A 16,295-nucleotide genomic window follows, 5' to 3' on the forward strand; every position below is an offset into this window, starting at 1 on the left:
CAAAGTATTTTTCTCCCTTTTAGCAATACCAATCTTCGTTTACTTCTTGATTATCGTCGGATTCGTGTGCTACTACTACGTATACCTATTCTCAATGTTGTGGTGTACCTTCGTGTTATATCCTCGTACTGGATACTTCATAGGATCTATTATCGTGTTCTCTATAGGATCCTACAGCGAATCTTGCGCTATCCGGTTCCTTTTTATTGTCATTAACAGGTTAATGTCTGTTTTAAATTTTACTTTTGCTCTGTAAGCATTTTCTAATATTACATTTAAAAAAATTAAAGCTTGGAGTACGAAATTCTTGAATTCTGCAGATCTTTTAATTATACATACTTACTAAAAGATTTAGAATGCTTTGAGCACAGTTTTTCATCTCGCATCTTCTTCTTCTTCATCGCAGAATGTTTATTTCATACAATCTAGCGCTTCACAGGAAATTGATAAGAGATGTCGTGGAAGTATATCGACTCTGCAATGATCAAGTTCCACCGGACAGTCGATTTTCCCGAAACATACTGAAACATTTGAGGATAGTCAAGAAGCGAGCCACAATCATTTGGCTAGGATTGATAATAAATGCCTATATTTATCTGGTTCTACCATTTTTTCGGCCAGGGAAGCAGTTTGCGGAAAACAGACTTATTATTTTTGGTAAGTAAATATCCTTTGGCTTTCAAAACATTTTTGAATGTTATAAGAAAAGAAAAGTTACTCTTATTTATATCTCTACAAATCTTAGTTAATTACTGTATTTACATCTAAATTTTTTAACGTATCTATACATATAATAAATCTGTAGAAGGGTCAATTCTGTACATTGAAAATATTGAAAAAATAAATACCAGGTGGTGTTACTGGATCGATACCAAACCCAAATATGTGATTAAATCAATTTTTGTCTGTCTGTCTGTCTTTCTGTCTGTCTGTCTGTCTGTATGTGAAGGCATCACGTAAAAACTAACGGTTCGATTTCGATGAAACTTGGTATAATTATACCTTATTATCCTGGGCATAAAATAGGATACTTTTTATCCCGGAAAAATACGTAGAAAAAAAATAAATTTTTCCGCGCAGACGGAGTCGCGGGCGGAAGCTAGTAAATAATATGATTGAAATCCTCTTTGACGATTCAATAGATTAGATCATTAAAATTAGGGTCATATCGTGTATCTTAGTGTTTTTCAACATTCCACACTTTAACTAGTTCTATATTTTCAGGACTGGATCCTATGACCGTGTCCCCAAATTACGAAATATCACAGTCAATGATTTGCATGGCTATACCAACGCTATCACACAGCCTTGCTAACTGCATGGTATTAGTAATCATTTTGTATGGTTACACAGAAGCCCAGCTTCTATCTCTGAGTGAGGAACTCCTCTGTATGTGGGATGACGCAGAAGTAAGTTACCAAGAAACTGTCCACGAAGAAACCATGACAAAAGTGCAATTCATAAACACCTTTGTGCAGCAGAGATTAAGGTTCATAATCAAACTTCACGTTGACAATATGACGATGCTGAAACGACTCGAGAATGTCCTTCGAGTCAGCATGGCTCTGGAATTCCTTGTTCTCATGGCTGGGTTAATAGCCGAACTTCTTGGAGGTATCGAAAATACGTTTCTGCAGATACCGTTTACATTCGCGCAAATCTTCATGAACTGTTACTTGGGACAGAAGATAATAAATGCAAGCAATAGTTTTGAGACAGCTGTATACAATTGCAGATGGGAGAATTTCAATAAATCTAATATGAAAACCGTTCTAATAATGTTACAGAACTCACAGAAGACGTTGCAACTTTCTGCAGGTGGAGTCGCTATATTGGGATTCGAGTGTTTGATGACAGTGATAAAATCCTGCTACTCCTTCTATACAACTCTGCAGTCTACACTTAAATAAATATTGATAATAATCTGCACTCTTATAAAGTTTTTTTTATTATTATATATCATAGTGCTTTGATCTGACACACCTGACACACCTTCTAACTACACCTCTTAGTATAAACTCTCTTCAGAATTCATAGCATTACTTCAGTTTTTTCTGCCTGAAATGTTATGGTGAACAGGTAAGAATAATAAAAATGGTTGAAAATAAATAAAGACAACTTAAGGCATACGCATAATGTAAAAGGAATAAAATAATTAAATGGCATTTCTGAAGTGAATTATCATTTTATAATCATTGTTTCAAAATGCCAATCGGTTTAACTTATATAAAAGCTTTTTTTACACAAAATGAGATCTCTTGAAACAAAAAATTGTTTGGCTTTCACAAATTTCCTGTTTCAAAATTGCTTTTCTGACCTTAGTATGTAAATTTTTCAATCAAGCATCAAATTTTCAGCGAAACAATGAACACGTAAAGCGGTTTATTATTTTGCCACAGAATCAATATTGTTTTATATTCTGTGCTATTTTTGTCCTTTTACAAATAAACGGCTAGTTGAGTTGGCAGTTTTTGAGCAGTATTAACATTTCAGTTTTGTAAATTTTAGAGGCTATTATTAAGGGGATATATTCATAGTTCATACCATAAAGCCAAAGCAATATGTAATGCTAATAAGTCTACATAAGACATCGTATCCAATAAAATTTATAAAAAAAAACTTAATAAATGATATGAGTCATTAATTATTATTAAAGATGATAAGAAATCTTTTCCATTTCACGGAACAACGAAATGATGCGTGTATTCCCCTTACAGTGAATTTACAACAAACGAACACAGAGTTAGTGCTAGAGCTAGAGCAAGAGAATAATGCTCTACGCCTGTTTACACTAAAAAAAAATGAAATTGTTAATGCACCGTAAACCGATTAATATTCATAAACATCAAAACAACATTCGTCTTTTATAATAAATAATAATAATAAATATTTCAGGACAATTTTCACACACGGCACGATCTGATCCATCATACTAAGCTTTCGCTTGTGTTGTGGTAACCAGATGGCTGATAAACATACAAATATAATTTTAAATAAATACATAATGTAGATAATTAACACCCAGACACAGAGCAAACATCTATGTTCATCACACAAATATTTGCCCCGGTGGGAATCGAACCCACGACCTCTGGCTTTGAAGGCAGGGCACCAACCAAGCCAACCGGTCAGTCAAACACTTAATTGTACTTTAAAATAGAACGCTAAAGGTTTGTACAGAGTTCCAGTCGCCCACCAATATCCGTTCTCAACCAAATATGGCAAACGAACGGGATATTGAAGTTGGCACAGACTTACAAATGGACAAATCCGAACACAAACCTGAATAATGACACTTCTCATGAGGTGAATAGAGCTAGAATATCATAAGGAGTTTATAAATATTTTCTTAATGGAAAGTACAATTTATATTCTACTTTGTCATGATAGTTTGCACTCGCTTTTTCTTTACGAAGCTTCGTAATAGCAACTTTAACATACGTAGTGTTATTGTATATGTTAACAGTCAAATTGTGATACAAATCAACTCATAATAGCCTAGCCTAGACTGAAAATTAGCGCCGTTGATCTGTGCATTGTTAAATATTTAAGCTAGATTTCACAAATCTACTGTAAAATTTAATAGAGTAATAGATTGTTTTTAAAATCAAAAGCGTCAACGTGCTCTTAAACATATGTTCAGTTTTTAAGTTTATTGGCCGATAGATGGGTGCGGTTGTAGGCATTTCTTTTGTTAATATTATTAAGTGGATCGATAAGTCTGTAGCAAAAATATATAACGAACATATTTCGATATTAATAATGTATTATTTTAAAGTAATTAAGTTTAAACAAATAGATCCAATAATTTAAATTGGAGAAGTTATAATTCATAAATCGTTTGTAAAATTATACGCTTATTTAGCCTTTCGTTTGCCTTTGATCTCTATTAGTTTTCATTTAGTTAAATTACAATGTAATTTCCAATGTTATTCTAAATAAATATACGAGTATATGACTTAGTATACTGTGTTTTGCTTATATTTATGTATTAAGTGACCTGATCCTATATTTTCCTTGACAATGACTATTTTTATAACGTTCTCATTCATTAATTACACTAAACACATTAAGAGCCGATTTTTCAGTCCTTGGTTAAAATTTATCCGTCCAATAAAGTATTACACGAACACTTAACACTAACATATTAAAATGTCACCTGGAAACTGTCAAATACGGACAATTAGAATTGATTAGAATATATTTTTGAAATGGTAGTTTAATACGTTATTCGATGAATAAGTTTTAACCAAGGATTGAAAAATCAGCCCTAAATTGTTCAAAATCTTACCTATATTTTACAATTTATACTATGTATTTTGATTGTACATGTCTACAAAATAAATACATTTGGCTTATACTAACTTAAATCAATGGATGAATCATAAAATTAAAATTCTATCGCAGTCAGCGATAGCTTGTCTGTTTTACTCTGCTATTGTCTCTTTTAAGCATAAAATACTCCTTTCTTCATACCTCTAATACCCTTGACTAAACGCTTACTAATCCAACAATCGCCTAGATTAAATCCCATTAATTTCATCAAACAATCCTTGAGCGCTCAATCAAAACCAAGCCGTAATTGTAGAAATTAAAATATTTAAACGATTTATGCTAAAATTATACTAATGCCCGCTCCGGCCGACTCATCTGCATTTAGATTATGCTAAATAACGCTAAGGAATAGCTGTCCGGCTTGTTCTTACATCTAAATCGAATTTATACAATTTGTTATTGGATTTTCTTAAGAATGTGGGAGGGAAGCGTCTGGTTTAAGTTTAATGTTGCTGAGAATTAAGATGCTTTCTAATCGTTTTACTTGTTTGTGTAAATGAAAAAATATAAATATGTTGTTAGGACAGAATTTTATGATAATGTTGTAGTTTCTTCTGATGTTTTAAGTAGCAAGTTGAAATTCCATGTCGCCTTGTGAGGTATAAATTTTTCATATATCCCTGAGTCAAAGAATTTATCACCTCCCATAGTAAGTAAGTTAAAAAAATAATCAGTTGAATGTAAATCATTTTGAGAATAAAAAAATCATATGTTGTGAAACAACTCGAATACTCTTTTTTTGTTATTAATAGTAGTTCTAAACAAAACTTCCCATTTTACTGTCCTCTTGTGACCGGACCTTAATCTCCTAACCACTGGCCCTTCGTTAGGATGCCGCAATAAATACGCTATGGACACATCCAATTTTACCGATACTGTACTTGTCTAAGAGAATGGCTTTTGCAAAAAATATTACCTTATTGCTCTGCTATACTATTTTCATGGACTGCGGACCTTTATCTGGAGTGACGTTTAAAAATGAAAGTACATATAAACTATCTTTAGGTACCTACTAATATTAGAGAAGAGTTTGTTTCGTTAATTATTAAGCTGAGTTTGTTCCGTAAATAAATGGTTAAAATGGAAAAATGATCATTAAAAATGTTTCAAACATTGAGAAAAAGAAAAGCTTTTGACGGCGCAGTTCCTGGTTCAGCTGCTGTAGTATATAAATCTTCTGTAAGCAATAAAATGTCTGGAAATATTAATTATCTGTAACCACAATAGGACGCAAAATGGTAAAGGTTTTCGTGTCGATGCTCAGCAGATTAAAATGTTTTGATTTAATTGTATACCTATAGAAACCTATTTGAATAAATATTCATTCTTCTTATTTTATCTTATACCACGGTTCGTTTCATTTATATTCTCAGTAGTCTTATCTCCACCCAGAAGTAAAGCAAACTTAATACAGGCCTTTATACTAACCAAACATCAATAATCTGTAGTATAACCAGCCTATACAACAACCAAACATCAGCAATCTTTACAACTTTATTAATTCGTTCAAGCAAATAATAAGACAATCAACTTCAAAAGACGAGTTACACGATCCTGTTAAACAAAGTTTAATCATTAATTAACGATATTATATTTGATCGCTACAATCCCTGGCCCGTTTTATTACGAATCTCTGATGGGATTTGCTATCAATCAACGAACAAGTGATATTAATGTTTTTGACCTACGGAAAGTTTGTTACAAAGTTATTTAGAACTAATTGTAATTTGTTTAAGTTAATCTCAAAATTACGTAGACTTGGGAGTAGGCTTCTTGTTTTTTTTAATTTTAATTTTCGAAGAGTTGCTTGTACCTCAATTACTTTTAAATGTTAAAATGTTTTCATTACGACAAACCGAGCTAAATGTACGCATCTTTATCATTTGTCTAGTTACATTGGTTTCTTTGGAAGTAAATTCAAAGATATCAGAATTAGTATCTATGTGTGTAAGATTTCACGCTAAAATTGTATACAACATACAAATAGATTTAATCTTAGAAGCTTGAATGCTGCTCTATGCACGAAATGAAATCCATTTACGGCTGTCGTAGATTCAAATAATACAAGATTAGCTGAAGTTTTAGGTTATTATAAGGTACATCAAGGATTTATGACAGCAGAAAGAACTTTTAAAATTATTAGATTTTATCAAAGATTGTCATTTTTTTTATTCATTTATCTGTTCGTTAACCAGTAAACCGTCGATTAAAATAGGTTTAATTTCTTTGTTCGTGCAACCCTTCACACATACTACGATATCTTCGAGGCGTTAATAAACCATTATAGGCGACCAATTAATTAATTAATTGAAACCTACAGTAATATAATTAGGACATAATAGTGTGAATGTTCACACCTCACACTACTACATGAGTATACAGCAAAACTTTCTTATATTTTATTAGTACAAGCTTTTCAGTAGTTCTTTTTAGAGGTATATTATACGTTAAAGTAAAAAAGTTTTTGAAGTGAAACTTCTTTAGGTGCGTTGAGAATAATTTCAAGGTCGCGTCATGGCAATAGCGTTACGTCATAGAGTAAAGCGACGACTTTGGTACCTTTTTTGGTACCTTTAAATCTTGCCATAGAAATTTCACTTCTGACACGTGTGCTCGGGACACATACCTATTACATACATACTATTTATTACTTTAATTATGTAACTAAACCAAGTTACATAAATGTTTAATATGGTAACTGTATCAGTGTTTGTAACCAACCTCCGAAACGAATTGACCTTTGATAGGTCAGAGAAAAGGTTGTATGATACTATTTTTATATAATATTATGTATATTGTTTGGTCGAACAACATTGCCAGAACTTAAAACTAAATTGTTTTGAAACAACGTGCAAATAACATCAAAATCCAACCCATCGCGATTGTTAATTGTTTTCAAATTTGAAATAGCTTATTTGGATATCTGTATTTACAACCTATCACACATTCTAGTTAAGCGTATCCGACAGAATTGTAGAACAAACATACAGTTTATATTACAGAGTTCGTGAATACTGTAAACTAATATTTGAAAACCATTTGCAATGAAATCCCGTGTTTGCCCGCCGAACTTACTTTGGTATTAAGTTCATATTGAAACATTTTAACAAACATTGTCTAGGAATAATATCGTGTATTGTTTATAATAGGTATACTAGAGCTTCGCCCGTGGTACATATTTCGCAATTAAAGGTAGCCTATGTCCTTTCTCGGGTATCAAAATATCTCCATACCAAATTTCATGCAAATTGGTTCAGTAGTTTAGGCGTGATTGAGTAACAGACAGACAGACAGAGTTACTTTCGCATTTATAATATTAGTATGGAATATGGATGTGTTTATGAGACATTGTAAAACTCGTAGGAAATTAACAAGCTTAAGGCTGTTAAACAATGTATTTTGCTTTATTTTAAGTTTTCACACAGCGACAATCCATACTAATATCACAGTATTACCATATTTCCTACAGTAGTGTGACGAATGTACTTGTGCAGAGAAACGGAGGGGAACTGGCGGGGGGTCGGGCGACGCGGGCCGCTTAATGCAATCACGCTGAGTTTGCATTAACTATCGCGAAAGGACGACGCAGTCGTATTTTTTGTGTAATAATTTTATTATACATAGGTACTTACATATTCTATTATGGCGTGCAAAAACTGTTCCGTTTACGGATGTAAATCTACATTGAAATCCCAGAAGGAAACAATATTTCAGAAAGATTGTATTAATTGTATCTGTTGAATTAAAATCAAAGCATCCCAATGCGAATGCATTACTTAGTTAAATGGTATAATATACAATTAAGAACATACAAAAATAAAGTGTCCACGTAGACCACGTAAATAATATTTAGCAGTGCAATATCTGTAATTATATATTTATGAACAAATAATTACATCAGATTTAATAATCGCAATTATTTTGAATGTACATATGAATAAATGATTTCATCATAATATTAATAATCAAATTTGTTTTATTTCCCATTTGTTGCAACCCTAGCCTATTTTCGTGTGGCAGCGTAAGTACCTACGCTGGCGGCGGCATCGCGCGACATCAAAGGCGTTTCCTTACTGTAGGAAATAATATTGTAATACTGTGCTAATATTATAAATGCGAAAGTAACTCTGTCTGTCTGTCTGTCTGTCTGTTACTCAATCACGCCTAAACTACTGAACCAATTGTCATGAAATTTGGTATGGAGATATTTTGGTACCCGAGAAAGGACATAGACTACTTTTTATTCCGGGAAAATGACGCAATCCCGGAAATCCCACGGGAGCGGGAACTATGCGGGTTTTTCTTTGACTGCACGGGCGAAGCCGCGGGCGGAAACCTAGTAAGTAATATTTTTAAAATAGAATACAGAAACTAACTATATTCAAGAGCAATTTTTGCTAGAGAAACACACACGTAATTTGCAAAAAATGCTTTATTTATTTAAATAACTAGCTTTCCGCCTGCTGCTTAGCCCGCGTTTTCAAAGAAAAACCCGCATAGTTCCCGTTCCCGTGGGATTTCCGGGATAAAACCTAGCCTATGTTAGTCGTGGATAATGTAGCTTTCGGTGAGAGAATTTTTAAAATCGGTCCAGTAGTTTATGAGCCTATTCATTACAATCAAACAAACAAACAAACAAACAAAGTTTTCCTCTTTATAATATTATAGTGTAGATTAGAAATGTCATTTTATGGTAGGTACATAAGGGCATAATTTAGGTAAATAAATTAAACGAAAACATTAGTATCATAAACAACTTTAATAAATGTATTACTAAATAAGTAACCCAGTAAATATGGAGATAAAATTCAAGTTAATACATATCTGCAAAATCATACGCAAATACGGATTGGATTATTGTGAACTTGAAGATATGTTGATGAATGTTGGAGTCTTACTGAGAACTGTGACTTTGAACATTGATAAATGGAATGTGAAACGTAAGGAATTTAACTTACCTATATGTACCTTATAGAGAATACATATTATATATTGTATATCATAATTGTAGAGTTTATCTGAGTTTTTTCTGGGGTTCTGTAATAATATCTATTTAGTTCTTTTCGTTAAACAATCGATTTTGTAACTTAGTACATGACTGTGTAAAAAAAAATGAATTTTTTACCGAATATAAAAGAATTTTTAATGTATAATAAATTCACTCATCGTTTAGCAATTTAAGTTACTTCAAAAAAAACTATTAGACCATCTCTTACGGTCAAGCTTATGAATGATAGTCACACTTAACACAACTCAAGTTACTGGATCTTGTTTACAGATTATTTCCTTATATTACAGGCATTCCTCTAATCAGCTACATATTCACAATATTCGGGTTCCTCTGCTACTTCTACATCTACTTCTTCTCCATGATCTGGTGTGCGTTTGTCCGCTACAGGAAGTCTGGCTACTTCATTGGATCTGTGATTGTGTTCTCTCTAGGAGCATATACTGAGTCCTGCGCTATACGACTGTTGTTTATGGTGATCAATGGGTATTGCAAATATGTATATCTAAATTTTTATTTTAAATCTACAAAGCACTAGGCTCTAGAGAATTAAAAAAAACTTTTTAACATTGTTGCTTATCTTCAAGAACTTTATGTTAAAAATTTGTGTTATGCAAATGCTAAGATGGGATCTAAGCTATAGAAAACAGCATAATATAATATAATTACTAATAACATTACTAGACAGACCGTCTATTAGACCCTAAATGATGTTATTATTAAGAAGTTGTTTAAAAGAAGTACCTAAAAAAGTTTGATGTATTATTCATGTATTCAGAAAGAAAGCTGAAACTTATAAGCGTTCGTTCGTTCTACACAAAGGAAGCAGGTTGAAGCAGACCAAGACAAATTTTATATGGCAGCTACCGTTCAGCACATATCGGCGCGTGTTCATATTATATTTTCCTGCGTGGGTTACCAGCGCTGACAAGCGCCGGTAAGCGCTTATAAGTTTCCAGATTTCTTTCTGAATACGGCCTTATGTATGTCGAAAATGTGAACTGCTACTTGTATGCGTTTTATTACAGCAAAACAATAAGAGAAGTAGTGGATAGATATAGGATCTGTAACAAAGAAATAGAGCCCGGTACTCGACTATCAAGGAATATTCTGAAGCATTTGAAAACGGTAAAGAAAAGGGCAACCTATATATGGCTAGGACTCGTTGTAAACGCTTATATCTATTTAATTCTGCCCTTCTTTCTACCGGGAAAGCAGTTTGCAGAAAATACGTTGATAATTTATGGTAAGTACCGATTTAAAACAGATTCATCTAACAATTGTAATAGATAATGGAATTTACAAGAAAATTGTATTTGTTGGAAGTTCCTAACTGAATAAATTGATATTTGAGTGTAAATATAATCATTAATCACGTATGTATGGTATAAATAATAAGTTTCTAAATTAAACATTAAATATGTAATTCTTGCCCATTTCCAGGTCTAGAACCTATAACAGAATCACCGAACTATGAAATTGCACAAGCTATGTACTGTTTCGCGATACCCACAGCGACAAACAGTCTTGCAAACTGCACAGCATTCATTATAATATTATTCGGTTACACTGAAGCATCTCTTCTATCACTAAGTGAAGAATTACTCAACATATGGAACGACGCCGAAACATTTTACAAGGGAGGAATGTACGAAAATTCCAAGTCGAAAATCATGAACGAATTCGTGAAACAGCGCTTAAAATTCATCATAAAACTCCACAACGAAAACATAATTCTGTTAAAGCAGCTAGAGAACGTACTACGTGTTAGCATGGCGTTGGAATTCCTAGTGCTCATGGCAGGCGTAATCGCCGCGCTATTGGGAGGTATCGAGAACACGTATTTGGAAATTCCGTTCGCGTTCGCTCAGCTTTTCATGAACTGCTATTTGGGGCAAAAGATAATTAACGCTAGCAACACCTTTGAGAGTGCGGTGTACGGTTGCAAGTGGGAAAACTTCGATACTGCGAATATGCGAACGGTGCTTATAGTGCTGCAGAACTCGCAGAAGAAATTGCATCTTTCCGCCGGCGGGGTTGCCGTGTTGAGTTTTGAATGCCTGATGTCTGTGGTTAAGTCTTGCTATTCGTTTTATACGACTTTGCAATCAACGCTCAAATGAGAAGTGGCGAATAGCTGCGAAACTCAATTCAGCTTGCACGTAGATAATCTACACACGTACTAAACAAGTCGCATATAAGTTTGTATGGTTTCAAAATATTATTTGCTATTTGCCAAATTTCACACGAATACTTTTCGTTTTTGTTATAAAATTAAGGTTTTAAATATTTTTTAAACATTTAAAATATTTCATTCTCAGTATCCGTAAATGTAGATGTTATTATAAGTACGTTAATCATAAAATGCATATAAAACATATTTGAAGTGAAACTTCTTTTCAAGGTCGCGTCATGGCAATACCGTCACGTCATGGAGTAAGGCGACGATTTTGTATTATACGGCAATCCAATTATTTTTTATTGATTTTCACTAATTACAATGAACATTTCCTAGTAAAATTAATTAAAACACTTTCTTATCCTTTGTACAAATAATTTATCATCAAATTGTAAACTTCAATCGCTAGAAATTATTTACCAGTTATTAGTACAACGATCACTTGCTAAATAACTATTTAATTGATATAAATTGCTCACTTATAGGAATAGGTAATATCTAGAACAAATTAACTACGTTATCGAGTATAACTTGGATATTAATTAGTCATCTATTAGGCTGTGATTCAGTATACAGGGTGTCCCACTGTTGGTATACTAAGCTCAAAGGAGGTTATAGTTTTGCATACGCTGAGTACGTAAAAAATACTTATAAAATTCCAGACGCATTTTTTTCAAATAGATGAATTCTTAAAACTCTATGTGTACACCCATAACAAGCAACCCGCCCAACTTTACCACCCACATGTGAGCTATCGTTTAAGATTATGTTTTCATAGACAAAATGCCCGTTTTGTTACAATGTTTAATGTTTATTAAAATTAAAAATTTTAATACAATATTTCAAATTCCAATTCCTTTATTGATAAATAAATTAATAAAAGTTTTTGATCTCCAAATCAATATACATCTCAGCCACTAGTTCCTTGTGCACGGTAACGTTAATGTAAATTCGTCCTTTTTGAAACGGGAAGCTTCTATACAAAGGACTACGAGGAGTCGTCATGTTCACAAGATCGTATTTCCCCTGAAACATAAAGTCCAACATGAAATTGAAAAACATTCCAACAAAAAAAGAATTTCAACATAATACTTAAATGACAAGGAGAGTCGGGTTTATAGCTTTTTTTATATTAGAGTGGTCAAAGTAGCAGTGAAGCCATGAAGCGAACGTGGTATGATTTTTATATCTGGAGTTACCTAGTTTGATGACGAGAGTTATACAGGGTGTAATCGTTAAGTGTGCACAGGCGATTATTCCGTAATTATTGCAGATATCAAAAAACTTTAAACTGATATCGAAAGCCCTTGACCTAATGAGTAATATTACAATAACTTTTAAAAAATAAAACGGGAATTATCCCAAAAAGTTACATTAAACACTGTAGGCTATTTTTTTCCGAGTTGGAACTCATTTCCTTTGACCATACTTACGAAGCCGCGGGAAGCGGTAATTATCACTAAACAATACAAAGCAATGTCTAGAATCTTTCTGTCTTTCTTTTGGTGGATTCTTTTGCGGTTTTTTCTTAATAGATAGAGCGAGCGAGCGAGTTTAAGAGTAAGTGAAGCCGCGAAGATATCTATTATTAAATAAAGATTTTACAAAAGTTAAATTATTATTTTTCTGTAGGTATTTTGAATAAATAAATGTTTAGTTTATATTTACCGGTGGATACGGGCAATGTGTAGAATTAGTGACCCGCTGGTCTGGAGGCTGCTGGTCCAGCATCTTCTGCAGCGCGTTCCTCATGGAGACACCGATCACGAAGTCATCCTTCTCCATGTCACACATCTTGACGTGGGCTTCCACGAAGGTCGGCATGTACCGGTTTGACAGGAACTCGTAGTAGAAGAAGTGAACCTATTTTTTGTAAATATGTTTTTTTTTCAGTATTTTTTAACGAAAGCAAATAATGGAGAGTAGTACTACTAACATTTTAAAAATAAGCAACAAAAATGAAGAAGGATCGTTAAATAGATTCAATGAGATAGATTTATAAAATCTTAAAGGCATACATTATGTACTTAATAGTCATAGTGTTAAAAATGTAAGCACCGGTAGATTACAGTTTTATGAAGAATCAAAAATTGCATGCGATTATTCCAGATCACAATTTTTGGACAGCTTACAATCTCGCGATTTTGGTAATTTTTTACGAGATTTTGAGGTCTTACGGCCCGGCGCGGCGTCCCTATATAATAATTTTCATTAATAAGTGTACTTAGTAATTAATATATCATCGTACACACCACAGCACTATTATCAATAGTAAAGAGCGTCAAAGCATGTAACTCCATATAATATATAGGGCTGCGACGACTGTATCTTCTTGCTGTAAGGTTCAAATATTCAAAAAATTTTAAGTTCACGTAGGTAACGTTGGGTCGTTCAGCACTGGGGTACACCTCCTGCGGGTAAAAGTTCATAATTATATAAGGAAATATTGCAAATATAAGGATAATTTTGAAAAAAAATTGTCGGCAGTATTTTTTAAAACAGGTAAAGGTTCGTTCTACGAAGATTAATTTCCCTATTTTTAACGTAAAATCGTAGTTAAATAAACTCATGCTCATCTTAGTGAAAATTCATAAAAATATTTATTTATGTCGTTCGTTTTTTTTTAATATTTATCTTTATTTTAGATTTGAATTAAATACTAAAATAAAAATAATTGTTGCCAAGTTCGCTTTTTTCTAAATTATTTAAGTTTTGTTTTAATTTTAAGTGTTGTTAAAAGATGAAAAATAATAATACCCTGCAATCGATTGAATACAAAATGTTTATGAGAATATAAACAAAATAAAAGTAAAAACACAATTTTAACAATTTTAGTGACATTTCCACGACTGAAATTTTCGAATACAAGTTTAAAACAACATTAAAATGATATCAATAACATAATTTAAACGCAATTATTTAAAGTAAATTAAGTCATTGTCAAATAGGAAATTACACAGATAAATTCGATCTTTTTAACCAACTCTCCCAAAAACGACGGATGGTCCTCAATTCGTAGTATGTGTTAAATACAATATTTATTTATTTGATTTGATTTGGCAACAGATGTACATCTTATATTTATAATATACTAGCTCTAACATCAGTAATATTTAGAGATGATAAATACCACACAAATGTTACCGAATTCCTTAATTAGGTAACTATGGCGCAATATAAAGGGAAATTTAAACACAAATTATGCGCTTATGTTCACCGGGAAATCGTGTTTTGCTATTATAATGCAGTTTTCCAGCGCATTCATTATGCACTAGTGGTCCACCCCGGCTTCGCCCGTGGTACATATTTCGCAATAAAAGGTAGCCTATGTCCTTTCTCGGGTATCAAAATATCTCCATACCAAATTTCATGCAAATTGGTTCAGTAGTTTAGGCGTGATTGAGTAACAGACAGACAGACAGAGTTACTTTCGCATTTTTAATATTAGTATGGATTTTGAGTATGTGACATAAATTGGCATGCATAGTAATATGTAGATCCAATTACAGGTAAATAAATTTCACAATAAACTTTTATGGTAATCTCACTGTAAAATGAAATGACAAAATAATAATTTATATCCGTTTACTAATAAATTGCTCTTGCTAATATCAATTTCATTACGGAGATTTATAACGTGTTTGTTTTCATTGAAATGACAAAAGACCCCATATTTTTTATAAAGGTCGTAATAAAATATCTGAACTTTGGATGGCTATATGTACAGATTAATGATATCACAGACGCACGTTTATTTTTCCATAAATACTGTTATACTATTCTTAATATCTCGTTTCACAATGTTTGTCCTCAATGGCCTCCTAAACCACTTAACCGATTATAATAAAATTCGCACACCACGTGCAGTTCGATCCAACTTGCGAGATAGGATAGTTTAAATCTCAAATCGTTTTACAGAAAGCGGGCGAAGCCGCGGTCGGTAAGCTAGTAAATATATAAAAAGATTAAAAAATTAAATTTTAACATTTCATTTATTATTCTTGCTTCAGTGTAAATTAAATACAAAAAAATATACCGGCTGAATTGATAACCTCCTTCTTTTTTAAGTCGGGTAAAAATTAGACATACACAAACAGTTTTACAGATTGTTATTTTGTTATGATGTACCTACTTTAGTTATTTTGTGAATCTCCTAATTAGTTACCCTTCACTGTAGAGAATATCTATTACCTACAAATAATAATAAACTTTTTTTAGGGCTGATTTTTCAATATTGGTTAAAACTTATTCATCGAATAACGTATTAAACTACCATTTAAAAAATGTATTCTAATTGTCCGTATATGACAGTTTACAGGTGACATATTAAAATTTTCGTGTAATATAAAGTATGTTTGAACTTGCTGAGAGTAGACGTCTCGCTCGAGCTACTAAAAAGTGCTAACACATCATAACAACGCCGTCGCTGCGGCCGGCCGCAATGACCTAGTTATTGCGCTCCAATAGCAAAAATAATTGTTAAGGCGAAGTAAGATTCGTTCGCCAAAATAAATAATCATGAATACCGAAAAATCAATAAATCTAAGAACTGAAACTGAACATCTGTTGTTCAAGTGCTACTCCGAAGAGAAAAATGTACGTGAAAAACTTGAAACCCACGTAAGGCATCTGGAGGAACAAGTAAAACTTCTTCAACAAAAATTGAACTCTTTGACTCCAGTGGAAACGGAAATTCCAGAGAAAAAAGAAATTGAAAAGAAGTCCTCTTCCCATGTAGAATACAGCACTGATGAAGAAGAACTTGCCAAAGAA

The 16,295-nt window shown here is 32.7% G+C and overlaps 3 protein-coding genes across 3 annotated transcripts; 2 read left to right on the forward strand and 1 right to left on the reverse strand.

Annotated features, from left to right (window-relative positions):
- The first annotated feature begins 407 nt into the window (after nucleotides 1-407).
- Nucleotides 408-1,910, forward strand: LOC123698187. The gene is made up of 2 exons (XM_045644779.1): nucleotides 408-657; nucleotides 1,225-1,910. The coding sequence occupies exons 1-2, from the start codon at nucleotides 408-410 to the stop codon at nucleotides 1,908-1,910; spliced, it is 936 nt and encodes a 311-aa protein (XP_045500735.1).
- Nucleotides 1,911-10,324: 8,414 nt separating this feature from the next.
- On the forward strand, nucleotides 10,325-11,466 carry LOC123698188 (odorant receptor coreceptor-like). Its single transcript, XM_045644780.1, has 2 exons — nucleotides 10,325-10,430; nucleotides 10,787-11,466. Exons 1-2 carry the CDS (start codon nucleotides 10,325-10,327, stop codon nucleotides 11,464-11,466), a joined length of 786 nt encoding a protein of 261 aa, XP_045500736.1.
- Nucleotides 11,467-12,395: 929 nt separating this feature from the next.
- On the reverse strand, nucleotides 12,396-14,787 carry LOC123698190. The gene is made up of 4 exons (XM_045644781.1): nucleotides 14,740-14,787; nucleotides 13,775-13,933; nucleotides 13,191-13,385; nucleotides 12,396-12,548 (listed from the first exon to the last, which is right to left on the reverse strand). The coding sequence occupies exons 1-4, from the start codon at nucleotides 14,785-14,787 to the stop codon at nucleotides 12,396-12,398; spliced, it is 555 nt and encodes a 184-aa protein (XP_045500737.1).
- Between the last annotated feature and the right edge of the window lie 1,508 nt (nucleotides 14,788-16,295).

Source organism: Colias croceus, chromosome 15, assembly GCF_905220415.1.
Source record: "Colias croceus chromosome 15, ilColCroc2.1".
NCBI classification, from domain to species: Eukaryota; Metazoa; Arthropoda; class Insecta; order Lepidoptera; family Pieridae; genus Colias; species Colias croceus.

What these genes read in the sequence shown, in the direction of transcription:
- LOC123698190 (XM_045644781.1), bottom strand. Translation starts at nt 14,787, where the DNA reads ATGAATGCGCTGGAAAACTGCATTATAATAGCAAAACACGATTTCCCG. An exon ending in TAGCAAAACACGATTTCCCG is followed by an intron (nt 13,934 to 14,739) that starts GTGAACATAAGC and finishes TTTTACCCGCAG; the next exon opens with GAGGTGTACCCCAGTGCTGA. An exon ending in CACATTGCCCGTATCCACCG is followed by an intron (nt 12,549 to 13,190) that starts GTAAATATAAAC and finishes TTTATGTTTCAG; the next exon opens with GGGAAATACGATCTTGTGAA.
- LOC123698188 (XM_045644780.1), top strand. Translation starts at nt 10,325, where the DNA reads ATGTATGTCGAAAATGTGAACTGCTACTTGTATGCGTTTTATTACAGC. An exon ending in TAACAAAGAAATAGAGCCCG is followed by an intron (nt 10,431 to 10,786) that starts GTACTCGACTAT and finishes GCCCATTTCCAG; the next exon opens with GTCTAGAACCTATAACAGAA.
- LOC123698187 (XM_045644779.1), top strand. Translation starts at nt 408, where the DNA reads ATGTTTATTTCATACAATCTAGCGCTTCACAGGAAATTGATAAGAGAT. An exon ending in AAACAGACTTATTATTTTTG is followed by an intron (nt 658 to 1,224) that starts GTAAGTAAATAT and finishes CTATATTTTCAG; the next exon opens with GACTGGATCCTATGACCGTG.